Source organism: Ranitomeya imitator, chromosome 2 (assembly GCF_032444005.1).
Source record: "Ranitomeya imitator isolate aRanImi1 chromosome 2, aRanImi1.pri, whole genome shotgun sequence".
Lineage (NCBI taxonomy): Eukaryota > Metazoa > Chordata > Amphibia > Anura > Dendrobatidae > Ranitomeya > Ranitomeya imitator.
The window spans coordinates 206764818-206792628 of record NC_091283.1 but is presented as its reverse complement, the minus strand read 5'-3'; the positions used below and the strand labels follow the sequence as shown (position 1 = coordinate 206792628).

The 27811-nt window shown below is 42.5% G+C and overlaps 1 protein-coding gene across 1 annotated transcript in view; it reads left to right on the top strand.

The window, feature by feature from the left end:
• The window catches only part of LHX6 (LIM homeobox 6), a 225995-nt gene that overhangs the window by 53611 nt on the left and 144573 nt on the right, over window positions 1-27811 (top strand). Inside the window, exon 3 of the mRNA XM_069755548.1 lies at window positions 3954-4075. Within this exon, the coding sequence (XP_069611649.1) occupies window positions 3954-4075 (122 nt within the window). The remainder of the gene's footprint in view (window positions 1-3953; window positions 4076-27811) is intronic.

Sequence of the window (27811 nt, the reverse complement as noted above, 5' to 3'; positions counted from 1 at the left end):
AAAACTACAGCAAACAGCCCAGTGTGATACATTGCTGGAATCAGGGTCTCTGTCTCTACATTTTTCTGCTCTAAAAATAAAACTGGTGACAGATTGCCTTTAAGTACATCCTTAAAGATTTATATACGCCTGTCGTCTCCACATAGTGTGTGACGTTTAAATTTAAATACGTGCACGGAGGAGCCACTCTAATACATTGAGCATCAAAGCAGATCTCTGTTTATTATCTCATAACATCATCTTATATAGGTATTTAAGAGTCACACATGGTAACAATATAATTGGCTCAGCTTATCTCTAAATATATGCGGTCATTAGCATACATACATCTCATTAGCTATGGGCTCATACTCACCTGCGAGAAACACGGTTGAGTCTCGCACGTCAATATCCGGCGCTGCTGCCGGCACTCAGGAGCGGAGCGTGCGGCTGCATGTATTCCTATGCAGCCGCTCGCTCCGATCTGAGTGCCCGCTGCAGTGTTGGGTATTGATGTGCGAGACTCATCCGAGCTTCTCGCAGGTGAGTATGAGCCCTAAAGGTGACTCTGTGGACAGCCATTTTCAGGTCTCTCCAGAGATGCTCAGTTGGGTTTAGGTCAGGGCTCTGTCTGGGCCAGTCAGGAATGGTCACATAGTTTTTCTGAAGCCACTCCTTTGTTATTTTAGCTGTGTGCTTAGGGTCATTGTCTTGTTGGAAGGTGAACCTTCGGCCAAGTCTGAGGTCCAGAGCACTCTGGAAGTGGTTTTCATCCAGGATATCTCTGTACTTGGCCACATTCATGTTTCCTTCCATGGCAACCAGTCGTCCTATCCCTGCAGCTGAAAAACACCCCCATAGCATGATGCTGCCTCCACCATGTTTCACTGTTGGGATTGTATTGGGCAGGTGATGAGCAGTGCCTGGTTTTCTCCACACACACCGCTTAGAATTATCACCAAAAAGGTCTATTTTCCTCTCATTAGACAAGATAATCTTATGTCTCAGTCTGGGAGTCCTTCATGTGTTTTTTAGCAAACTCTATGCAGGCTTTCATATGTCTTGTACTGAGGAGAGGCTCCCGTCGGGCCACTCTGCCATAAAGGCCCAACTGGTGGAGGGCTGCAGTGATATTTGACTTTGTGGAACTTTCTCCCATCTCCCTACTGCATCTCTGGAGCTCAGCCACAGTGATCTTGGGGTTGTTCTTTACCTCTCTCACCAAGGCTCTTCTCCCGTGATTGCTCAGTTTGGCTGGACGGCCAGATCTAGGAAGACTTCTGGTGGTCCCAAACCTCTTCCATTTAAGGATTATGGAGGCCACTGTGCTCTTAGGAACCCTGAGTACTGCAGAAATTCTGTTGTAAGCTTGGCCAGATCTGTGCCTTGCCGCAATTCTGTCTCTGAGCTCCTTGGCCAGTTGCTTTGACCTCATGATTCTCATTTGGTCTGACCTGCACTGTGAGCTGTGAGGTCTTATATAGACAGGTGTGCGCCTTTCCAAATCACATCCTATCAGTTTAATTACACACAGCTGGACTCCAATGAAGGAGTAGAACCATCTCAAGGAGGATCATGAGGAAATGGACTTAAATATGAATGTCTGAGCAAAGAATCTGATTACATATGACCAAGTGATATTTCAGTTTTTCATTTTTAATAAATTTGCAAAAATTTCTACATTTCTGTTTTTTTTCAGTCAAGATGGGGGGCAGAGTGTACATTAATGAGAAAAAATGAACTTTCTTGAATTTACCAAATGGCTGCAATGAAGCAAAGAGTCAAAAATGTAAAGGGGTCTGAATACTTTCCGTACACACTGTATGTGAAATATCCACAATAGAGTCAGGATAGATAAATATAGATCCCGCTGTCACATCGCCTCATTTTGTTATTGACACCATCGATCACCATAGTCAGTCTTCATCAGTGTCAGATGGCGTCTTTGGTACCAACATTTGCTTGTGATCCCCTTTCCCCTTTTGAACTTTTCTTAAATTTTTCTTTCCACTGGAATTTTCACGTCATCCAATACTATTTTGACAATCCACCTTCCATCCGCTCCTTTGTAACCACACGCCTCGGTGTGCCAATGGCCATCAATATGACATCTTTCTCCATACTAAAACCATTGCAATTGACATCAGGGAGGAAATCAGGCCTCTGCTGACGTCTACCGCGGACGAGACTCTGTTTCACCGTCGTTCTTTTGTGTAAACATGTCAGATTGTCTCTAACTCTGGGCGATCACAGATTTTTCAGAGTGACTGGGTGCGTTATACTACGCAGAGCGCTCCTCTCCTTCGCAGGTAGAACTTCCTTTGATCTTTAGCCAAGGATGACCCCTAAGATTAGCCCTCGCATGGAGATGTCCCATGACAATTTTTTGGATTAGCGCTTGCCATGTTTACACAGGGTCTATTTAGAATGGATACGTACCAGATCTGACAGATGGGCCTCGGTAATGTAAACACACGGAAATGTGTCAAGTCTTTTCTTACAACCACAACCTCCCCATATAGCTCCATAGTGTCCTTTATGTGAACTGCTGGACAATATGTATTTCAAGAAAAATTCAAGAATTGCAATAGTGTAAAATAACAAATACCGGGGGCCCGAGTCATCACTTGTGGGTTCCTAAAGTCACTTTTCTTTTTTTTCACAGATTTTTTTCATCAAAATAGCAATAGCAAAGTCCAAAATTGATTCTTGTTTTCTGTGTATAACTGTTTTTGAGCCTTTTTTGCTAACAAAAAAAGTCACACATTTTGCAAAATAACTAAAGGCAAATAATAACTCTAGGGATTTAACAAAAAAAAAAAATCGCCTTTAAGGAATTAGTCTAAAATACCTGAAAAATCAACATTAATTCAGAAAATTAACTAAAGCACAAAAGGCAACTGGGAAAAAGGAGCAACAGGTTTGATGATTTTGACGCAAGTTGCTAATTAGGAGATATCCAGTCCGAAAAGCAAAACTGCAATGATGAATCCGGCCCTAGGCTCCTGGGAAATAGAAATCTAGTTGTAGTCTACTTAACAGCAGGAAAAATGAGATTTTATAATTTTATTCAAAAATAATATTTAAAAAAAATTTTTTTATAAATGAGGTCAAATAATATGACCTTTAATTCGTTGTGCCAGGTCATTAGCCCAAAGGTGAACATGGTTCTTCAGCAGCAAAGTTCTGATCTATAATATAGGGGACTCCTATGTTTTTGCTATTTAGGGCAAGGAAGCTTGATTCCAGGGATGTGTCACTTACTAGGCTTACTTTCAATACAATCAGTGTTTTATCATAAGGAGATTATCACTGCCTGAAGAGGTCTCATGTGCCAGGCAGTCCAGCTAATCTGTGTAACTCCGCCCCCAGCACTGATTGGCAGTTCACAAAAAAATAAAGCGCAATGAAAAAGAAATTGATGACGAGACACAGATTGGAGCATGTAATTTTTATCTCTGAACTCACTCTCCTTTCCCCACAATATGCCTGAAAACAGCCAGTGGTTGGGATGTTAAAGGGAATCTGTCAGCAAGTTTTTGCTATACAATCTGAGAGCAGCATAATAGGGGCAGAGTCTCTTATTCCAGTGATGTATCACTTACTGGGCTGTTTGCTGTAGTTTTGGTAGAATCCATGTTTTCAACTTCAGAGCTGTGTATAACACCTACACCTCTGATTGGCAGATTCCTGTGTACACTGTCAGTAAGCTGCTAATTAGTGGTGGGGGCGGAGTTACACATATTTGCTGGACTGCTTGGCACACAACACCTAGTCCTGCAGAAATAATTTCCCGCTGATAAAACACTGATTGTATTGAAACTACAGCACACAGCCACATCGCTGGAATCAGGCTCTCTTTCCCTACACTATGCTGCTCTTAAATTACGTACCAAAGACCTGCTGACTGTTTCTCTTTAAAAAAAAATGATTTTTAATCTGTGAACCTGATTATTGTTCCTTCTTCCTTCCAGGTGAATAACTTAATATGGCACGTCCGATGCCTCGAGTGTTCAGTGTGTCGGACTTCTCTGAGGCAACACAACAGCTGCTATATCAAAAACAAGGAGATATTCTGTAAAATGGATTATTTCAGGTAATTTTAAAAAATTGAGTCAGTGTTTCCTAAAGTTGTCGTTGATTATGGCTTTTATTACACGGTTAATGTAAACTTCTGTTGGATTCTAACAGGATTTATTACTTGTTTTGTTAATTTTGGGTCCTGCCTAAATCTTGCTCATTTATAGGATTTTTTTGTGGCTATTGATATTATTTTGCTTTGTCGTATACTGGTGGATGAGATGTTAGAGCTTTAGTTTAATGTTGGTAATTATGTTTCTGTGGTATTTGATATTGGCATTTTGTCGGTGGTCATTCTAAATACTAAATATTTACGATTTATCTTGTGATGGGGGGGGTATAATGTGTATGGGGGGCTTAAATCTCATCAGGACAATGCCCCCAACTTTCCTTTTTCTGATCTAAAGTGTGCATTGCACGTAAATGAAGGTGCCTATGAGGTACCACTTAATTGCAGTAGTCGCTTATTTTGGCACTGAAGTGACACTGAAACAACAATGTGGTACCTTCTTGCCAATCAATCCTGAAAGTCAGCTCGGCTCGCTCACACGATCGTATACATTAACCGATTGCTCGCCCATATTTTATTGTATAGCACTCAGCCCATTGTTATACTATAGGGCAGTGCTGATCAGCAATTTTTTTTCACATGCCAATTCGGCGTGAGAAAAAAATTGTATCAAGCTGTGATTTGCAGCTCAAATCAGATCACATTCACCTAATCAAGTATATGGATGTGTAGAAAATATTGGACGACACTTGGATGACATCTGTGTGGAGTTTGATTGCCATAGGTGCACACAATGGAGAAGATGGAGAAATTCTGCTCTCCATCTTCTGACTTGTGCTTTGATTCTCTCATCCGAGATAGTCAGATCACACTAAGCTGACACTCTTATCATACCTGGAACAGAGTTTGATCCGTGATTAATTAGCATAATTGACCGACTCTCTTGGACGAGAGAATATACTGTTAGGGTTGGTGGATTGCGCTAAATAAAATAAATAATAAAGTGCAATCGCAACCCGGGGTCCATCGTGCAGAGATGGGAAACTGCTGCTAGTGGATAATGATGGAATACACTGCGAGCGATTACCCGTACACTCAGGGTTGAATGCCACTCAGTGTGAACAGCACATGAACTGAACTTGCACACAGAAACAAAACAGTTGCTCTGCTACTGAGCTCTGTCACTCGCACACAGAAACGGAATAAAATTCTCTGCAACAGAGCTGTGTCACTCACAAAAATAGAAGAGATGCTCCACAACAGAGCTGTGTCAGTCGCACACAGAAATGAAATAGCGTGGCGCAAAGAAAGGTGGTATGGCCCTAGAAACCTCACAGGGGAACGTAGCCTGCTCACGGGGTAAAAGGCAAACAGTGGTCACACAATCAGAAATGCATTACTCAACAAACTCCTCTCCGGAGATGCCGGAATTTTAATTCCTAAATACCAGCCCTGAATCCACACACACAAACTCCTCTCTGGAGATGTCAGAATCCTAATGGCTAAATGCCAGCCCTGAATCCACACACACAAACTCCCCTCCAGAGGTGCCGGAATGCTAATGGCTAAATGCCAGCCCTGAGTCCACACACACAAACTCCTCTCCGGAGATGCCGGAATTTTAATGGATAAAAGCAAGCCCTGAATCCACACAAACAAACCCCACTCCGGAGATGCTGGAATTCTAGTGGCTAAACGCCATCCCTGAATCCACACACACAAACTGCCCGTCCGGAGGTGCCGGAATTCTAGTGGCTAAATGCCAGCCCTGAATCCACACACACAAACTCCTCTCTGGAGGTGCCAGAATTCTAGTGGCTAAATGCCAGCCCTGAATCCACACACACAAACTCCTCTCTGGAGGTGCCAGAATTCTAGTGGCTAAATGCCAGCCCTGAATCCACACACTCAAACTCCTCTCCGGAGATGCTGGAATTCTAGTGGCTAAATGCCAGCCATTAATCCACACACACAAACTCTTCTCCGGAGATGCCAGAATTCTAGTGGCTAAACGCCAGCCCTGAATCCACACACACAAACTCCCCTCCAGAGGTGCAAGAATTCTAGTGGCTAAACGCCAGCCCTGAATCCACACACACAAGCTCCCCTCCGGAGGTGCCAGAATTCTAGTGGCTAAACGCCAGCCCTGAATCCACACACGCAAACTCCTCTCTGGAGGTGCCGGAATTCTAATGGCTAAACACTAGCCCTGAATCCACACACAAACTCCTCTCCGGAGGTGCCGGAATTCTAATGGCTAAACGCCAGCCCTGAATCCACACACACAAACTCCTCTCCGGAGGTGCCAGAATTCTAATGGCTTTCTGCCAACACTGAGCACATGCTGGCAAAGACCATGCTGAAGCAATGTCCCATACATATACACATAACGTGAATGATACTAGCGCATCCGCTGGTGTCTCTGGGAGTCTTTTATATCCAAAGCTCCACCCCAAACACTCACGCTAACATCACCTGCGGACCAATCCGGAGCTGCCACCTCAAGGACATGCCCAGTACGGTGATCTCTGGACTTAGACTCCAGAGAGCCAGGCTGCACCTGAATATTACTGTTCCAAAGGACTTGGCTGGAGAGCCAGCAGTAACCAACCATATAGCACGGGCCTGAGCAAGACGCTGGGACCGATGTCTATGCTGAGCAGCAGCCACAGAACCAGAATGGGAGACCGCAGAGGCAGACAAGGGCTGGGATCTATCCCGTGCAGGGGAAGAATCCCGACACCTAACATATACATTCATGAAACCTCTGCCTTTTCATACTCCATGTTCTTCTAATCAGAACATTTGTAGTAAGGCCTGTCCAGTTACAAATGACCTTTAAAATATAACTGAAAGTCAATGTGTCCACAAATTATAAAAGAAAAAACTGATTGTAATTTAAAAAAATAATATTTTTTTTTACATGCAACCTGCCACATAAGCAACTTGCAAAAATTATATTTGGAAAAGATTTAATCAGGGTCCACACAAACATTTGGCTATTCTTTTAAACTCCAATAAATAAAAATGCTACATAACACTACATCTAATCCGTTGCACGTATATTTCCACAACTAACCTGCCGTACTTTTTCCAACTCCAACATCTGGAACATATTACCCATGAAAACCTGTAGAGGCGTTGGCTGCTGAGTTGTGATCCCAAAGTCTAACATCAACCTGATAAGTCTCGTTGTGTCATCGTCCAGGCACCGTTCATACCTGAAAGGTTTTGATTCAAGCAGCTTCTACCAAAAGCTTCCATAACGAGAGGCAATCAGCCAATCAGTGGTGATGTGGGAGCTGGGACTTTTATGTTTATCCTTTTAATTAACTACGCGATTCTGAAGATGAGGTCAGGAGACCTTATGAATCTGGGTGTTGTGACCACTTAAGATAATATATAACCTCTCTCTCTGTATATAACCTCTAACCCTTCATATAATAGAATTTATTCTACTAACAAGACGTGTTTTCACCTTGTATGTGGTAGATTTATCTGTAGAAACAAGTGGTGTACACATTTCTCCTTCTAGCTGGGAATGTTAAAATATTTATTTTCTAGCTCAGCATGTTGCTGTTTATTGTGATGCTTTGTGCCTTTTACGTCAAGATTTGATATTCCGAAAAGTATTGTACTTTTTTTAAATTTTTATATTTCTGTGCTGTGTTTTAGGATCATGGAACACAGCGAATAACAAGTGAATACAGCCTATAAAGTATACAGTTGTGGCCAAAAGAATTGACACCCCTGCAATTCTGTCAGATAATACTCAGTTTCTTCCTGAAAATGATTGCAATCACAAATTATTTGGCATTATTATCTTCATTTAATTTGTCTTAAATGAAAAAAACACAAAAGAGAATGAAGCAAAAAGCAAAACATTGATCATTTCACACAAAACTCCAAAAATGGGCCAGACAAAAATATTGGCACCCTCAGCCTAATACTTGGTTGCACAACCTTTAGCCAAAATAACTGCGACCAACCGCTTCCGGTAACCATCAATGAGTTTCTTACAATGCTCTGCTGGAATTTTAGACCATTCTTCTTTGGCAAACTGCTCCAGGCAGGGCCGGACTGAGACTAAAATTCAGCCCTGGCATTTGAAGTTACACAGGCCCACTTGCCACATGAGGACTGTATAATATCTTTGTACACTTGTAGGCAGGGCCGGTTTTAGGTAAAGTGGGGCTCTAGGCAAAAGTTTATAATGGGCCCCAAATGCTAACATATTGCACATCACACAAAAGCATTTCGGTTGTATTTACATGCGCTGAGTTCAGGCCGCTAAATGAGTTTGATCGACAATTCTGAAGTTGTTCAACACTTGTTTCCCGGCCTCTTTCCACCAGCTGGGGAATAATAATGGGACAGAACGATCACTAATGGATCACTAACAGATCACCATACAGTATCATGCTATCAGCAGCACATCTACAGTTTACGTCAGCAATGTGCTGCTGAGAACAATAATTTTTGTTCCGGCAAAAACAATCTGAATATGCAGCATTTTACTTGTTTAGTAAAATACACCCCATAGTCCTCCATATATTATAATGTGCACCACAGTCCTCCATATAGTATAATACACTTCCTATAGTTCTCCATATATTAAAATACACTGCTCAGTCCTCCATATAGCATAATACACTCCTCATAGTGCTCCATATAGCATAATACACTCCTCATAGTGCTCAATATAGTATAATGCACCACCATAGTCATCCATGTAGTACAATTCACTTCCCATAGTATAATGCACCCCTTAGTTCTTCATATAGTATAACGTATTCCCCATAGTCCTTGATACAGTATAATTCAGCCCACATATAGTAAAATGCAGCCACCACCCTACAGAGTATAATGCAGCCACCCCACAGAGTATAATGCAACTACCCCACAGAGTATAATGTAACCCCCCATAGAATATAATGCAGCCCCCCTCAGAGTATGATGCAATCACCCCTCATAGAAAATAAATATAATACAGCCCCCCACAGAATATAATGTAGCCCCGAATAGAATATAATACAGCCCACCTCCCCATAGACTATAATGCAGCCCCATCAAAGAGTTTGATGCAATTATCCCTCATAAAATCTAATACAGCCCCCCACAGAATATGATACAGCCCACCTCCTCATAATACATAATGTAGCCCCCCAGAGAATATAATACAGCCCCCCATAGTATATAACACAACCTCCCCCATAGAAAATAATATACCCCCCCGGGATATAGCACCACCCGCATAGTATATAGCACAACCCGCATAATACAGCACAGCTGACGTAATAGAAAACACAGCCCACGTAGTATATAGCACAGCCCAAGTAGTAAACACAGCTCACACAGTATAAAACACAGCCCACGCAGTAACATAGTAACATAGTAACATAGTAACATAGTTAGTAAGGCCGAAAAAAGACATTTGTCCATCCAGTTCAGCCTATATTCCATCATAATAAATCCCCAGATCTACGTCCTTCTACAGAACCTAATTGTATGATACAATATTGTTCTGCTCCAGGAAGACATCCAGGCCTCTCTTGAACCCCCCGACTGAGTTCGCCATCACCACCTCCTCAGGCAAGCAATTCCAGATTCTCACTGCCCTAACAGTAAAGAATCCTCTTCTATGTTGGTGGAAAAACCTTCTCTCCTCCAGACGCAAAGAATGCCCCCTTGTGCCCGTCACCTTCCTTGGTATAAACAGATCCTCAGCGAGATATTTGTATTGTCCCCTTATATACTTATACATGGTTATTAGATCGCCCCTCAGTCGTCTTTTTTCTAGACTAAATAATCCTAATTTCGCTAATCTATCTGGGTATTGTAGTTCTCCCATCCCCTTTATTAATTTTGTTGCCCTCCTTTGTACTCTCTCTAGTTCCATTATATCCTTCCTGAGCACCGGTGCCCAAAACTGGACACAGTACTCCATGTGCGGTCTAACTAGGGATTTGTACAGAGGCAGTATAATGCTCTCATCATGTGTATCCAGACCTCTTTTAATGCACCCCATGATCCTGTTTGCCTTGGCAGCTGCTGCCTGGCACTGGCTGCTCCAGGTAAGTTTATCATTAACTAGGATCCCCAAGTCCTTCTCCCTGTCAGATTTACCCAGTGGTTTCCCATTCAGTGTGTAATGGTGACATTGATTCCTTCTTCCCATGTGTATAACCTTACATTTATCATTGTTAAACCTCATCTGCCACCTTTCAGCCCAAGTTTCCAACTTATCCAGATCCATCTGTAGCAGAATACTATCTTCTCTTGTATTAACTGCTTTACATAGTTTTGTATCATCTGCAAATATCGATATTTTACTGTGTAAACCTTCTACCAGATCATTAATGAATATGTTGAAGAGAACAGGTCCCAATACCGACCCCTGCGGTACCCCACTGGTCACAGCGACCCAGTTAGAGACTATACCATTTATAACCACCCTCTGCTTTCTATCACTAAGCCAGTTACTAACCCATTTACACACATTTTCCCCCAGACCAAGCATTCTCATTTTGTGTACCAACCTCTTGTGCAGTAGATAACACAGCCCACGTAGTAGATAACACAGCCCACATAGTAGATAACACAGCCCACGTAGTAGATAACACAGCCCACGTAGTAGATAACACAGCCCACGTAGTAGATAACACAGCCCACATAGTAGATAACACAGCCCACGCAGTATATAACACAGCCAACGTAGTATATAACACAGCCCACGTAGTATATAACACAGCCCACATGGTATATAACACAGCTCACGTAGTATATAACACAGCCTACGTAGTATATAACACAGCCCACATAGTATATAACACAGCCCACATAGAAGTATACAGCACAGCCCACTGTAGTATACAGAACAGCCCACACAGTAGTATACAGCACAGTCCACACAGTAGTATACAGCACAGCTCACAAAGTAGTATACAGCACACACAGCCCACACAGTAGTATACAGCACACACAGCCCACGTAGTAGTATCCTGCACAGCCCCCCCTTTCCCCGAGAACGGCCCCACAGTCCAGTTAAAAAAAAAAAAAACACTCTCCTCGTGCCCGCACTGCTCCCTGCTCCAGTCTCGGCGGCTGCTGCTACACTGCCTGGCACACAGTGAGTGCGCGATGACGTCATCACGCACCCGCAGTGTCAGAGGCAGAGCGGGGAATGATGGGAGAGGGAGCGTCGCTGGCGAGGGGGCGAGTCGGCGCTGGCCCCGCTGACAACGGCGCAGTGTGCAGCGGCCCACTACTGGCACCGGCCCTTCTGGCATTTGCCAGAACTGCCCAATGGCCAGTCCGGACCTGGCTCCAGGTCCCTGATGTTTGAAGGGTGCCTTCTCCAAACTGCCATTTTTAGATCTCGCCACAGGTCTTCTATGGGATTTAGGTCTGGACTCATTGCTGGCCACCTTAGAAGTCTCCAGTGCTTTCTCTCAAACCATTTTCTAGTGCTTTTGAAGTGTGTTTTGGGTCATTGTCCTGCTGGAAGACCCATGACCTCTGAGGGAGAAGCAGCTTTCTCACACTGGGCCCTACATTATGCTACAAAATTTGTTGGTAGTTTTCAGACTTCATAATGCCATGCACACGGTCAAGCAGTCCAGTGCCAGAGGCAGCAAAGCAACCGCAAAACATCAGGGAACCTCCGCCATGTTTGACTGTAGGGACCGTGTTCTTTTCTTTGAATGCCTCTTTTTTTCTCCTGTAAACTCTATGTTGATGCATTTGCCCAAAAAGCTCTACTTTTGTCTCATCTGACCAGAGAACATTCTTCCAAAACGTTTTAGGATTTTTCAGGTAAGTTTTGGCAAACTCCAGCCTGGCTTTTTTATGTCTCGGGGTAAGAAGTGGGTCTTTCTGGGTCTCCTACCATACAGTCCCTTTTCATTCAGACGCCGACGGATAGTACGGGTTGACACTGTTGTACCCTCGGACTGCAGGGAAGCTTGAACTTGTTTGGATGTTAGTCGAGGTTCTTTATCCAACATCCGCACAATCTTGCGTTGAAATCTCTTGTCAATTTTTCTTTTCCGTCCACATCTAGGGAGGTTAGCCACAGTGCCATGGGCTTTAAGCTTCTTGATGACACTGTGCACGGTAGACACAGGAACATTCAGGTCTTTGGAGATGGACTTGTAGCCTTGAGATTGCTCATGCTTCCTCACAATTTGGTTTCTCAAGTCCTCAGACAGTTCTTTGGTCTTCTTTCTTTTCTCTATGCTCAATGTGGTATACACAAGGACACAGGACAGATGTTGAGTCAACTTTATTCCATGTCAACTGGCTGCAAGTGTGATTTAGTTATTGCCAACACCTGTTAGGTGCCACAGGTAAGTTACAGGTGCTGTTAATTACACAAAATAGAGAAACATCACATGATTTTTCAAACAGTGCCAACACTTTTGTCCACCCCCTTTTTTATGGTTGGTGTGAAATTATATCCAATTTGGCTTTAGGACAGTTATTTTTGTGTTTTTTCATTTAACCCCTTTACCCCCAAGGGTGGTTTGCACGTTATGGACCGGGTCAATTTTTACAATTCTGACCACTGTCCCTTTATGAGGTTATAACTCTGGAACGCTTCAACGGATCCCGGTGATTCTGACATTGTTTTCTCGTGACATATTGTACTTCATGATAGTGGTAAAATTTCTTTGATATTACCTGCGTTTATTTGTGAAAAAAACGGAAATTTGGCGAAAATTTTGAAAATTTCGCAATTTTCCAACTTTGAATTTTTATGCAATTAAATCACAGAGATATGTCACACAAAATACTTAATAAGTAACATTTCCCACATGTCTACTTTACATCAGCACAATTTTGGAACCAAAAATTTTTTTTGTTAGGGAGTTATAAGGGTTAAAAGTTGACCAGCAATTTCTCATTTTTACAACACCATTTTATTTTAGGGACCACATCTCATTTGAAGTCATTTTGAGGGGTCTATATGATAGAAAATACCCAAGTGTGACACCATTCTAAAAACTGCACCCCTCAAGGTTCTCAAAACCACATTCAAGAAGTTTATTAACCCTTCAGGTGCTTCACAGGAATTTTTGGAATGTTTAAATAAAAATTAACATTTAACTTTTTTTCACAAAAAATTTACTTCAGCTCCAATTTGTTTTATTTTGCCAAGGGTAACAGGAGAAAATGGACCCCAAAAGTTGTTGTACAATTTGTCCTGAGTACGCTGATACCCCATATGTGGGGGTTAACCACAGTTTGTGCGCATGGCAGAGCTCGGAAGGGAAGGAGCGCCATTTGACTTTTCAATGCAAAGTTGACTGGAATTGAGATGGGACGCCATGTTGCGTTTGGAGAGCCACTGATGTGCCTAAACATTGAAACCCCCCACAAGTGACACCATTTTGGAAAGTAGACCCCCTAAGGAACTTATCTAGAGGTGTGGTGAGCACTTTGACCCACCAAGTGCTTCACAGAAGTTAATAATGCAGAACTGTAAAAATAAAAAATCATTTTTTTTCACAAACATTATCTTTTCGCCCCAAATTTTTTATTTTCCCAATGGTAAGAGAAGAAATTGGACCACAAAAGTTGTGGCACAATTTGTCCTGAGTACTCTGATACCCCATATGTGGGGGTAAACCATTGTTTGGGCGCATGGGAGAGCTCGGAAGGGAAGGAGCGCCGTTTGACCTTTCAATGCAAAATTGACAGGAATTGAGATGAGACGCCATGTTGCGTTTGGAGAGCCACTGATGTGCCTAAACATTGAAACCCCCCACAAGTGACACCATTTTGGAAAGTAGACCCCCTAAGGAACTTATCTAGAGGTGTGGTGAGCACTTTGACCCACCAAGTGCTTCACAGAAGTTTATAATGCAGAACCGTAAAAATAAAAAATCATTTTTTTTTCACAAAAATTATCTTTTCGCCCCCAATTTTTTATTTTCCCAATGATAAGAGAAGAAATTGGACCACAAAAGTTGTGGCACAATTTGTCCTGAGTACTCTGATACCCCATATGTGGGGGTAAACCATTGTTTGGGCGCATGGGAGAGCTCGGAAGGGAAGGAGCGCCGTTTGACCTTTCAATGCAAAATTGACAGGAATTGAGATTGGACGCCATGTTGCGTTTGGAGAGCCACTGATGTACCTAAACATTGAAACCCCCCACAAGTGACACCATTTTGAAAAGTAGACCCCCTAAGGAACTTATCTAGATGTGTGGTGAGCACTTTGACCCAATAAGAGCTTCACAGAAGTTTATAATGCAGAGCCGTAAAAATAAAACAAAATTTTTTTCCCACAAAAATAATTTTTTAGCCCCCAGTTTTGTATTTTCCTGAGGGTAACAGGAGAAATTGGACCCCAAAAGTTGTTGTGCAATTTGTCCTGAGTGCGCTGATACCCTATATGTGGGGGAGAACCAGCGTTTGGGCGCATGGGAGGGCTCGGAAGGGAAGGAGAGCCATTTGGAATACAGACTTAGATGGAATGGTCTGCAGGCGTCACATTGTGTTTGCAGAGCCCCTAATGTACCTAAACAGTAGAAACCCCCCACAAGTGACCCCATATTGGAAACTAGACCCCCCAAGGAACTTATTTAGATGTGTTGTGAGAACTTTGAGCCCCCAAGTATTTCACTACAGTTTATAACGCAGAGCCGTGAAAATAAAATAAAAAATTTCCCCTCAAAATTATTTTTTAGCCCCCAGTTTTGTATTTTCTCGAGGGTAAAAGGAGAAATTGGACCCCAAAAGTTGTTGTCCAATTAGTCCTGAGTGCGTTGATACCCCATATGTGGGGTGAACCAGCGTTTGGGCGCATGGGAGGGCTCGGAAGGGAAGGAGCGCCATTTGGAATGCAGACTTAAATGGAATGGTCTGCAGGCGTCACATTGCGTTTGCAGAGCCCCTAATATACCTAAACAGTAGAAACCCCCACAAGTGACCCCATGTTGGAAACTAGACCCCCCCACGAACTTATCTAGATGTGTTGTGAGAACTTTGAGCCCCCAAGTGTTTCACTACAGTTTATAACGTAGAGCCGTGAAAATAAAAAATCTCTTTTTTTCCCACAAAAATTATTTTTTAGCCCCCAGTTTTGTATTTTCCCAAGGGTAACAGGAGAAATTGGACCCCAAAAGTTGTTGTCCAATTTGTCCTGAGTACGCTGATACCCCATATGTTGGGGTAAACTCCTGTTTGGGCACACGGGAAAGCTCGGAAGGGAAGGAGCACTGTTTTACTTTTTCAATGCAGAATTGGATGGAATTGAGATCGGTCGCCATGTCGCGTTTGGAGATCCCCCTGATGTGCCTAAATAGTGGAAACCCCCCAATTATAACTGAAACCCTAATCCAAACACACCCCTAACCCTAATCCCAACGGTAACCCTAACCACACCTCTAACCCAGACACACCCCTAATCCTAATCCCAATCGCAAATGTAATCCAAACCCTAACCCTAACTTTAGCCCCAACCCTAACTGTAGCCTTAACCCTAACCCTAGCCCTTACCCTAGCCCTAACCCTAGCCCCAACCCTAACCCTAACCCTAGCCCTAGCCCTAACCCTAACCCTAGTCCCAACCCTAACCCTAGCCCTAACCCTAGCCCTAACCCTAGCCCTAACCCTAGCCCTAACCCTAGCCCTAGCCCTAACCCTAACCCTAGCCCTAACCCTAGCCCTAACCTTAGCCCTAATCCTAGCCCTAACCCTAGCCCTAACCCTAGCCCTAGCCCTAGCCCTAACCCTAACCCTAGCCCTAACCCTAGCCCTAACCCTAGCCCTAACCCTAGCCCTAGCCCTAACCCTAACCCTAACCCTAGCCCTAGCCCTAACCCTAACCCTAGCCCTAACCCTAATGGGAAAATGGAAATAAATACATTTTTTTCATTTACTTTTATAGCGGGTTTTTTAGCGGATTTTTATGATTGGCAGCCGTCACACACTGAAAGACGCTTTTTATTGCAAAAAATATTTTTTGCGTTACCACATTTTGAGAGCTATAATTTTTCCATATTTGAGTCCACAGAGTCATGTGAGGTCTTGTTTTTTGCGGGACGAGTTGACGTTTTTATTGGTAACATTTTCGGGCACGTGACATTTTTTGATCGCTTTTTATTCCGATTTTTGTGAGGCAGAATGACCAAAAACCAGCTATTCATGAATTTCTTTTGGGGGAGGCGTTTATACCGTTCCGCGTTTGGTAAAATTGATAAAGCAGTTTTAATCTTCGGTTCAGTACGATTACAGCGACACCTCATTTATATAATTTTTTTATGTTTTGGCGCTTTTATACGATAAAAACTATTTTATAGAAAAAAATAATTATTTTTGCATCGCTTTATTCTGAGGACTATAACTTTTTTATTTTTTTACTGTTGTCGCTGTATGGTGGCTCGTTTTTTGCGGGACAAGATGACGCTTTCAGCGGTACCATGGTTATTTATATCCGTCTTTTTGATCGCGTGTTATTCCCCTTTATGTTTGGCGGTATGATAATAAAGCGTTGTTTTTTGCCTCGTTTTTTTTTTTTTTTTCTTACGGTGTTTACTGAAGGGGTTAACTAGTGGGCCAGTTTTATAGGTCGGGTCGTTACGGACGCGGAGATACTAAATATGTGTACTTTTATTGTTTTGTTTTTTTTATTTAGATAAAGAAATGTATTTATGGGAATAATATATTTTTTTTTTTTTCATTATTTAGGATTTTTTTTTTTTTTTTTTTTTTTACACACTTGGAAATTTTTTTTTTTACTTTTTTACTTTGCCCCAGGGGGGGACAATACAGATCGGTGATCTGCCAGTTTGCACAGCACTCTGACAGATCACCGATCTGTCTGAGAGCAGTGCAGCGTTACCAAGTGCCTGCTCTGAGCAGGCACTTGGTAAGCCACCTCCCTCCCTGCAGGACCCGGATCCGCGGCCATTTTGGATCCGGGACTTACTGCAGGGAGGGAGGTAGGAGACCCCCGGAGCAACGCGATCACATCGCGTTGCTGCGGGGGTCTCAGGGAAGCCCGCAGGGAGCCCCCTCCCTGCGCGATGCTTCCCTGCACCGCCGGCACATCGCGATCATCTTTGATCGCGGTGTGCCGGGGGTTAATGTGCCGGGGGCGGTCCGTGACCGCTCCTGGCACATAGTGCCGGATGTCAGCTGCGATAAGCAGCTGACACCCGGCCGCGATCGGCGGCGCTCCCCCCGTGAGCGCGGCCGATCGCGCTGGACGTAATATTCCGTCCTTGGGAATTAAGGCCCACCCCACATGGACGGAATATTACGTCCAATGGCAGAAAGGGGTTAAGACAAATTAAATGAAGATAATAATAACAAAGAATTTGTGCTTGCAATCATTTTCAGGAAGAAACTGAGTATTATCTGACAGAATTGCAGGGGTGTCAATACTTTTGGCCACAACTGTAGCTATAGGAAATGCAGAAGTTGCAGTCATCCATAAGGGCAACAGTTCCTGAGGTGGCCCAAAGGCTTCTCTGACATAAGAAGGCACTACAATTTTACACTGAAGACCCAAAACTTCAATGTATGCATCTGATGGGTATCCTCCAGGTCTTTGAAAGGGCCCCAAGATGGGGGACCTTATACTAGGAAAAGGCTCTGCATGGGGGACATTATACCTGGAAGGGGCACAGGATGGGGGACATTACACCAGGAAAATGCCCTGAATGGAGGACATTATACCTGGAAGAGGCCCAGGATGGGGACATTATACCAGGAAAAGTCTCTGTATGGAGGACATTATACCTGGAAGGGGCCCAGGATGGGAGACATTATACTAGGAAAAGGCTCTGCATAGTGTACATTATACCTGGGAGGGGCCCATGATGGGAGACATTATACTAGGAAAAGGCTCTGCATGGAGGACATTATACCAGGGAGGGGCCCAGGATGGGGACATTATACCAGGAAAAGTCTCTGCATGGAGGACATTATACCTGGAAGGGGCCCAGGATGGGGACATTATACCAGGAAAAGTTTCTGCATGGAGGACATTATACCTGGAAGGGGACCAGGATGGGGGACATTATTACAGAATAGGGGCACATGATCAGGGGCATTATTACAGGGTGGGAGAGTTTATTACAAAAGAGGGCAAACGCATAAATCTTCACAGAAACACTACAAGGGTCCATACATCTGATGAACATGCAGGTGGGGGCTCATGTCCAAATGTTACACTTCGGCCCACTGGACTCTAGTTGCGCCACTGGTAGTCAGTAGGGTGCAGGCAACATGTATTTGGCGCTCTTCAGACTGCTCCTTGTCTTGGCTGTCTCTATTCCATACTTTTTATGTAGTTTTGATAGTACTTGATCAATAATATAAAATTATTGTACTCATTTGAATATGCAATATTTTTAAGAGTAGGTTCACACAGTATGGATAAACTCTGGATTTTCTATCTGGATTTTCCATGTGTAATAGAGAACAAGTAAAACATGACAAATCTGGATATAACGTATCTGGATTTTGCTAAGGATTTTCATGGATTCTTTCTATTACTGTACATCCTATGTGGATATATTCTAAGGGTACATGTGCACGACATTTGTTTGAGGTTAATTCTGCCTAGAATCCGCCTTCAGGGTTCAGGAACCGTTAAGTGATTACGAGAAGTAGCATGTCTGGAGGTGGCTTCTCCTAGAAGGTCACTCACTAGCTATAGTATAAATCATAGAAAAAAGACGCAAAGCCGCCAGCCACCGGGAGAGACCGTGCCGACACCGGAGGTGAGTATAGGTGTCATTATTTTAGAAGGGGAAAACATAGGCATTTGGAAAGGGTTGTCCCAGTAGGGGACAACCCCCTTTAACACTAGAAGTCCCAGAGACGGGTCATTTGACATTTCTACCTTTGAAACCCAGAGAAGGGTCAAATGACCTAAAGGATTTTATCTATAGCTTATCTTATCTCTATTCACTGTCTTTTGTTCTGTAATTAAGGCCATTACTGTTGCACCACAGGAGGTTGTTTGCTGTTTTCCATCCAGTTTTACCCATGTAGTTTCAAGTTTCAAGTTAGTTCTGTTCAGTTTATTGTATTTGATAATATAAAGACTATACATATTGTATTTAGTTTAGTATTATTTGTGCAAAAAAGCGCTGAAACAATTAATCATTTTTTATATATTTTAAATAGAGAATTAGAAATTTTAGAGCAAGGTACAGCTGTGAGTAATGACCAGAAGCATTTGTGTCTAAGGCTATGTGCACACTTTGCGAATTCCACTGCGGATTTTTCCGCAGCGGAATTCCAAAATCCGCAGTGAAAACCCGTTGCGGTTTTACTGCGGATTTATCGCGTTTTTTACTGCGGTTTCTTCTGCGGATTTTCATCTGCAGTTTCCTATTGGAGCAGGTGAAAATCCGCAGGAAAGAAGTGACATGCTGCGGAATGTAATCCGCAGCGTTTCCGCGCGGATTTTTCCGCAGCATGTGCACAGCGTTTTTTGTTTCCCATAAGTTTACATTGTACTGTAAATTCAGGGGAAACTGCTGCGGATCCGCAGCGGTCAAAGGTACCGTTACATGTTACGATCTCGTCGACGATATAGTTAGAAATGTCACGTGATCACATCGTTCGTGCAATCAGTTTCACATCGTCCAAGAGGCGTCACATGCAACTATCTTGTTAACGATGTAAATTTTGGCTCCGCGTTAGCCTCATTGCAAACGTTTGCAGAACGATTTTTCACAATGGCAGGAATAGGAGAATTTACACCAAAATCGTTCATCTCAGCGTTACACTGAACGATGCTGCACATCTTCGGACACATAATTGGACGAGGATCATCAGATTTGAGATCCTGACCTCAAATCTGCGATCAGCGATACAACGATGTGTTCATCCGATATCTTCACGTTACACGCAACGATGTGAAAACGACATCGCATGAACGACGTGATCATGTGACGTTTTCAAATGATATCATTAACGAGATCGTAACGTGTAACTGTACCTTTAGGCCTCAATCACACTAACGAAAAAAAATCGCAGCATGTTCATTCTTGTGCAAATTTGGCGCGAAAAAAATTCCCACAAGAGGACTGAAATTTTAGTGTGAAAAATATACAAAAGAATAACTGTTATTTGTTTTGATGCTTTTAATTTTTTTTTAAAAACCAATAAGATTTTTTTTTCACTAAAGGGTTATTTCACACCAACATCAAACAAATAGTCACATTTTCAAGATGAGCAGTGTATAAGCGGCATGGCCAAACAAATGTGAACAAGAAAACAATATAATCAAATTATACAACAGGGAGGGATGTTGGTGGAGGAGTGGGAAGATGGGAGAGGGGAAAGGGTAAAGACAAATACATGGGGGTAGGGGAGTAAAGGAGCACGCATCAAAGGATGCTTTTTATTTTTGTTATAAAAATGTTAAGAAAATACAAGGAATAAAACAATTCCACACATATTTTCAATAGGCTGCAGTGGGGGGCTGTGTGTGTGTGAGTGGCATGTCCTTGTGTGACTAGCATTTCAGCACTCACTCAGCAGTCTGTCTGAACATGTCGGAACATACCTGGCACTGCCTGGGTATGTCCCTGGTACATTTGCCACACATGTATTTGTAGCAGTCAACACATCTCTCAGTTGCACAATTGTTCGTGCATCGATGGTTTACCTGACACTTCACCCTTCTGCCAGGGCTGGGTGTGGAAGGAAGTTGCCAAAGGAGTTTCTCCTTGCGTGCCTTCTTTTCAGTCACATGACGGCCACCTAACTCTTTTGCAAGCTCAACCAGGAAGTCCACCCGTCTCTCCTGCACCCCAGTGCACGCCTGATAAAGAACATGAGCATTGAGTGCTGCCATGTCAATCATGTTGTAGAACACGGCGACTGGCCATCTCTGTGTTCCTGCACGCATGCTGTACTCCCGCACCATTTGGTCCACTACATCCACACCGCACTTTGTGTGGTTGTATTGTGTGACCGTGTTTGGCTTCCTTTTGTTGGTATCCTCAGTCTCAACCACGCTGTGCATGCTGCTGAGAATGTAGACAGCCTTCTTTCGTTTTGGTGCATACACTGTCAGTGTGGCACCAGTGGTTGAAAACACCTAAGTGGTGAATTCAGTGCGGTCCATCTGTCTAGCAGATTGAGGAATTTCCCGGCGACTCTTGTTGACTGTGCCGAGGATAGTGGTTTCCCGGCTAAGCAGTCGTTGTGCAAGTGACAATGATGTAAAGAAATTGTCCGTGGTTACAGTTCTGCGGTTTCGGGTCATAGTGGCAATGATCCTTGGGTTTCCCAGGTTTGCTGACCAGCTGTCACGTAGTGATGGAATCTTGGTCACCCCCCGCAAGATAATGACTGAAATAAATGCCATTAGTTCCGGGAGACCCATGAACCAATCCACCTGCTCCGTGTGACGTGCATGTTGAGTAGTCCATTCTTCAATGCTACGAAGCATGTCAAGACTGATAAAACAGAGGAAGCTCTGAAGGCGACTCTGGACACTTCGTCTGGCCTTAGCACTTTGCTCTCCATCTGTAGGGTACGGTTCTATTGGGGTCAAATGGAGATGTTTTCCCACTTGTACTTCATGCCACACTGTGCCATCTTTTGCGGTCTCTGTCGGCTCACTCGCCAACCGAGCTCTCTTTTTTGGTAGAGGAGGAGTCTCCTCATCTGCAAGATAAATAATTTCAAATAAGCATTTTGTTTTGGTTCAAAATAAAAAAGATAGTCAGGAAATAAAATAGGTAACTCACACTGCCTTTTTTGGCATCCTGTTCCATCAGTTTTTGAAACAAGCAGAACAGGATCCCTTTTGGCCCCCGTGCACCGTGGGTGATGTCCGTGTGCTATCCGTGAATCCACAGATAGCGCTGTCTGCTGTCACCACATACTCACCTCCCTCCAGCGCCTCTTCTCCTCTCACTTCCGGTTCACTCTTGGGCTCAGTGAAGTGAATATTCATAGCCTAATGAGCGGCACCGGAAGTGAGAGGAACTGTCAGCGCTGGACTGAGGTGAATATGAAATTCTTTATTTTTAGGCTTTTCACTTTCCTCCGTTGTCCGTGCACACGGAAGTCACACGGATGACATCTGTGTGCATGGATGTTTTCGGCAAAAAGCGGTCCGTGCTTCCGCAAAACAATGGACATGTCTCTGTGTGGAGCAGACGGACACGCATGTGCTCCACACAGAGACACAGTTCGTGCGGAATGGGGCCATAGGGGAACATGTGTCCCGTATGTCCGTGCCTACGGCATGTGTCAGCACAGACCCCACATGTGCCGGTTGAAGGACTATGTCTTCTCCATCTAAGTCTGAAGGGTTTGTGTTGCTGAGAATCAGTTCCAATGTCTCTGCAATGGTGTACCTTCTCTCCATTTTCTTTCCTGTGAACAAAATAGGTTTCTCCCCCACACTCAGGGAGAAACCAAAATAGGTTTTTCTTGTGAGCAGCAACCCCACACTCAGGAATAGCTTGCATTATTCTGTTTACACACTCTTATCTTAGATAATCCCCCCTGCAGATTCCTCAGGCAAGAGCACATTTACAAATGAAAGGATGCTAATTAAGGTGTCACTATGGATTGAGGGTCATTTGACCCTCTCTCAGGACTTCAGGGGGGATCTTGAAATTCCCGGGACTTCTAGTGTTAATACTGAAAGGTTATTCTAAGAAGGACTCAATCTAACTCCTGGATTTATAACCCATTACATGGACATGCTTCACACATCCACCAGACTAACTCAAGAAACAAGATCCCTAAACCATCACTACCACCACGGCTCCATTTTGAAACATAAACTTTAATTTTCTAACCTTACGTTATCTTTAGGAGGCACCATCCTATCCACCCCTACACAAATGTCCACTTGTAACATCTCATAAATATTGTGCTCCTGTATCAGTCACTTATTTGTAAACCTGCCTGATGAAGGAGCCTCTGTGCTCTGAAAGCTGCAAATATTTTTCTTGTTAGCCAAAAATGTACCACTCCTACTATACTTGTGCCCTTTTTGAAGGTACAAGTCTCCTTACCTTGGCATGCCAGATCCGGTATGTCACTCTCCACAAGGACAAACATTACTCCTCAGAACTCAGTCCAGAGCCTCTCACCTAGCCAAATCAATTCTCATACTTTGCCCTGATGAGGGGCAATAGCCCCAAACATCGTGTCTGCAAATTGAGATTCTGATTTGGCTTTTATCGTAAGTATCCTAAGTCATATTTCAAGGCCCGTTAAAGGGTCAATAGTGACTGGTACGATTGCTCCCTCGAACAGATAATTCAAGTCCTCTTCCTCTCTGAACAGGCAATTTGTATATTCAATTTCCCAGAGGAGCAATGTACGGTGAGTAAGTCTGCTTACCTTGGCATGCCAGAGCTGGTATGTCACTCTTTGAAAAAAAGAGAAACATTACTCCTTAGACCTCAGTCCATTTATTTACACCGATTTTGCTGGCTAACATGGTACCACAATATAATGTTTTATTGTACATCATGCTTAATAACTAAAAAACAATTATTACCGCTGCAAATGGGTTTTATGATATCAGAAAAACACCCACCTTGTCTGTGAGCGTTTATAACACTCAGACAAAGAACAAGGGTATTGCTGTTTTTTTGGAGGAAAAAAAACAGCTATGTTTTTTAAATACAGTTTTATTTTTTTTAACCTTTTTAATATTTTTTCTATTTTGCAATCATATTGTGTAGGCGGCCATGTTCAGTCATTAGTGATTGACTCTCGTCAAATGTCCGATCCTCATAATACAGAACCTCTGTGTAGTCAGCATGGCTACCTGATAACTTTATGTGATATAAACCTATAAAATCTTTATTTATTTTGCTATCCTTAGGGATTTTCTGTTTGTATTTTTCTTGCTATAGATTTTGTGTAATAAGTAAGCAAAAAAAGCAATATAAAACTTATATCTTTACATTGTAGGTAGCATTTCAATACATGCACCCATAAGCAGTAAAAGAAGAAGGCTTTTCTATTATTATTATTATTATTATTATTATTATAACTTTTCAACATTTGTTTTGTTGTGCATTTCCTGTTTTGGAGACATATTGATTTAAGTTTTCGATCTTGACGCTTTGATGTCTTCCTTGGTCTACCAGTATGTTTGCCTTTAACAACCTTCCATGTTGTTTGTATTTGGTCCAGATTTTAGACACAGCTGACTGTGAACAACCAACATTTTTTGCAACATTGTGTGATGATTTACCCTCTTTTAAGAGTTTGATAATCCTCTCCTTTGTTTCAATTGACATCTCTCGTGTTGGAGCCATGATTCATGTCAGTCCACTTGGTGCAACAGCTCTCCAAGATGTGATCACTTCTTATTAGATGCAGACTAATGAGCAGATCTAATTTGATGCAGGTGTTATTTTGGGGTATGAATATTTACAGGGTGATTCCATATTTTTTTCCTCAGAATTGAGTGATTCCATAATTTTTCCCCTATGCTTGGTTAAAAAAGTAACCATTACTGACTACCACATTTTATGCTCTTGATTTCTTTTAGTGTTTCTTAAAGCCAGAAAGTTGCCATTTGAAATTACTTTAGTTTTGGGCCATGTCTGTGATCTGCTTTATTTCTACAAAATTAGACAACTGAATGAACATCCTCCAAGGCCGATGATTCCATAATTTTTGCCAGGGGTTGTAGTACTGATATATTTTAATGATTGTCTTTGGTCTAAACCATTAGATTGTTGTTCCGTTATAACCCTTTCCTGCTTTTTCTTTCAATGTTTTATGCCAGGAAAGAAACTAACCCGATATTATCAAAGAATTAAGATCTCTAGATGTCTAACGTTAGTTTGTTCAGAGTGCCCTTAAGTTTCTCCGTATTATACAATGTAGACGTAATGAATGGTGCAACGATCTGGGATATGTCTTCCAAATTACAGTATTTCAAAATAAATGGTTTCCATTTTTTTTTAAATATTTACTCGCCCGCTCTTTTTTTTATCTCAGTGTCAAGCCTTGCCATACACAGTACAGTAAATGTTTCAGTAGGTCTATGTGGTTTTGGAACAAGTTGGTCACAGCCAAAATTTGAGCAGCAGCCTTTTTTGCAAGCAGTATTATTAAATGAGGGAGTTGGGGAGGAGATGGAAATTTTGGTGTTCCATCGTTTTTCTTGTTCAAGTAGTGGAATAATATCAAAGTGGAGCGGGATGTAGTTTGAATTCCCAAATATTTTTGAAGCAACTGAATTAGTTCTTAGATTTTACTTAAACAGTAACAAGCCCAGATACTGTCACGGGGTTACCGCGACACAGAAGAGCCAGAAGACCGCAGCGTCTGATTACTCCTACTCCTGCGCTGAATAGAAGCACCTCACCTTGTTTTTAAACAGTACCTTTCTTTTGGCAGTATAGGGGTTAATCTGCCATGTTGAGAGCTCTGGGCGCTAGTGCTCTCAGCTGAGCATGGTTAGACACTCCTATCCCCGATATAATCTTGGTCCTTACTGACGCAAATCGTCAGAGCTAGCTTATGCTGCATGGCTGGGAGGAGAGTTGTTGGTGGTTTATAGGAGAAGACATTTGGTGGATTCATCTGTGATTGTTGCTAGTTTTTGAGTGTGTAATAATCCCCTTTCTTCTCCTACTTTGGTCTTCCCCCATCCTCCACTCCCCGCTTCATACCTCTGATATATATGAGTGTATATTTGTATGACTGATATTTTCCATTTACCCTGCTTGTGTTGCCTTGTTCATCTGGTTGGTGTGCTACGGTGCACTGCTACTCCCCTCTTCCCTGGGTGGGGGAAGGGTACAGACCGAGGCTTATTCAGGAGCTAAGGCAAGGTTCGTGGCCCTGGCATCTTCACCTTTAGAAGTAATCTGGGGAGCAAGGTGAGCTAGGGTGCCCCTAGCGTTAGGGACAGGGAGGGAGCTCCTGGTCATGGGTCACCCAATAACAGAGTCGTGACAGATACCATGTAAAAGATCTGTGGAGGGGGTCTTTCATTTTGGACACTGGTTTGAGGGGTGTGCTTGGAAGATCAAAAGAATAGCTAAATCTATGTATAATTTTAAATTGAGTTTCTCTCCTCAATTCATTTTGCGTATTTTAACCCCCTCACCCCCAGCCTGTTTTCACCTTCATGCCCAGGTCAAATTTTACAATTCTGACCACTGTCACTTTACAGTATGTGGTAATAACTCTGGAACGCTTCAACGTATTCCAATGATTTTGAAGATTTTTTTATGATATATTTCACCTCATGATATTGGTACAATTTGTTCACTATGACTTGACTGTTTGTGAAAATATCAGAAATTTGGCAAAAATTTAGCAATTTTCAAACTTTCAATTTTTATATCCTTTATCATGCTGTACAAAATTTCTTCTTTTTTTGTAAACCATAAACTTTTAATTACCGGTAGTTTTAAATAAGGTCATACTAACAACAATTTAGCTTCCAGTCATTGTACATTATTACAGATATTTCCTCAAAAACATTAATCAGCTAAATATAATGATAATTTAACATAACTAAATATTATAGGAAAAAAGGAAGGGAAAAGGGAAGGAGTCATAACAATAGATTATTATACCCATAAATACTATTTTACATATAACACACAAACATGAACTATAACAATCAGTTAAAAATGGGTCTAGTTCTGAGAAGTGATCCATATTAAAATTGTATTTTATTAATTCAAAAATACAAAACATAAATATAAGCAAAATTATCATGTAGGGGATGCTGTTTAGGGACACAATTAAAATTTATAGCTTATAAATATAGGCATGGAAGCAAAAAAGTTTAGTATACACCATTAAAAGCTACAAGCTACTGTGAACATCCTATGCCAAATATACTGCAATTTCAATCTACAGGAACACATGTTCAATTATATAAACAACTAGATGGTGGCCCGATTCTAACGCATCAGGTATTCTAGGATATGCATGTCCACGTAGTATATAGCACAGCCACGTAGTATATTGCCCAGCCACATAGTATATTGCCCAGCCACGTAGTATATTGCCCAGTGACGTAGTATATTGCCCAGCCACGTAGTATATAGCCCAGTCACGTAGTATATTGCCCAGTAACATAGTATATTGCCCAGTGACGTAGTATATTGTCCAGTCACGTAGTATATTGCCCAGTAACGTAGTATATTGCCCAGTGACGTAGAATATTGCCCAGTCACGTAGTATATTGCCCGGCCACATAGTATATTGCCCAGTCACGTAGTATATTGCCCAGCCACATAGTATATTGCCCGGCCACATAGTATATTGCCCAGTCACGTAGTATATTGCCCAGCCACGTAGTATATTGCCCAGCCACGTAGTATATTGCCCAGTCACATAGTATATTGCCCAGCCACGTTGCCCAGCCACGTAGTATATTGCCCAGTAACGTACTATATTATATAGCACAGCCCATGGAGTATATTGCCCAGCCCACGTAGTATATAGCAATGTGGGCATCATATCCCTATTAAAAAAAGAATTAAAATAAAAAACAGTTATATACTCACCTTCCGGAGCCCCCGGATCCAAGCAAAGCGGTTACCGACGCTCGTCGCACGCTTCGGCCTCAAGAGTGCATTGCGGTCTCGCGAGATGATGACGTAGCGGTCTCGCGAGACCGCTACGTCATCATCTCGTGAGATCGCAGCATGGACTGGTTACCGGAGCGTCGCGAGCGGGAAAGGCCTGTTGTAGATCCGAGGGGCCGACGGACAGTGAGTATATAACAATTTTTTATTTTTTTATTATT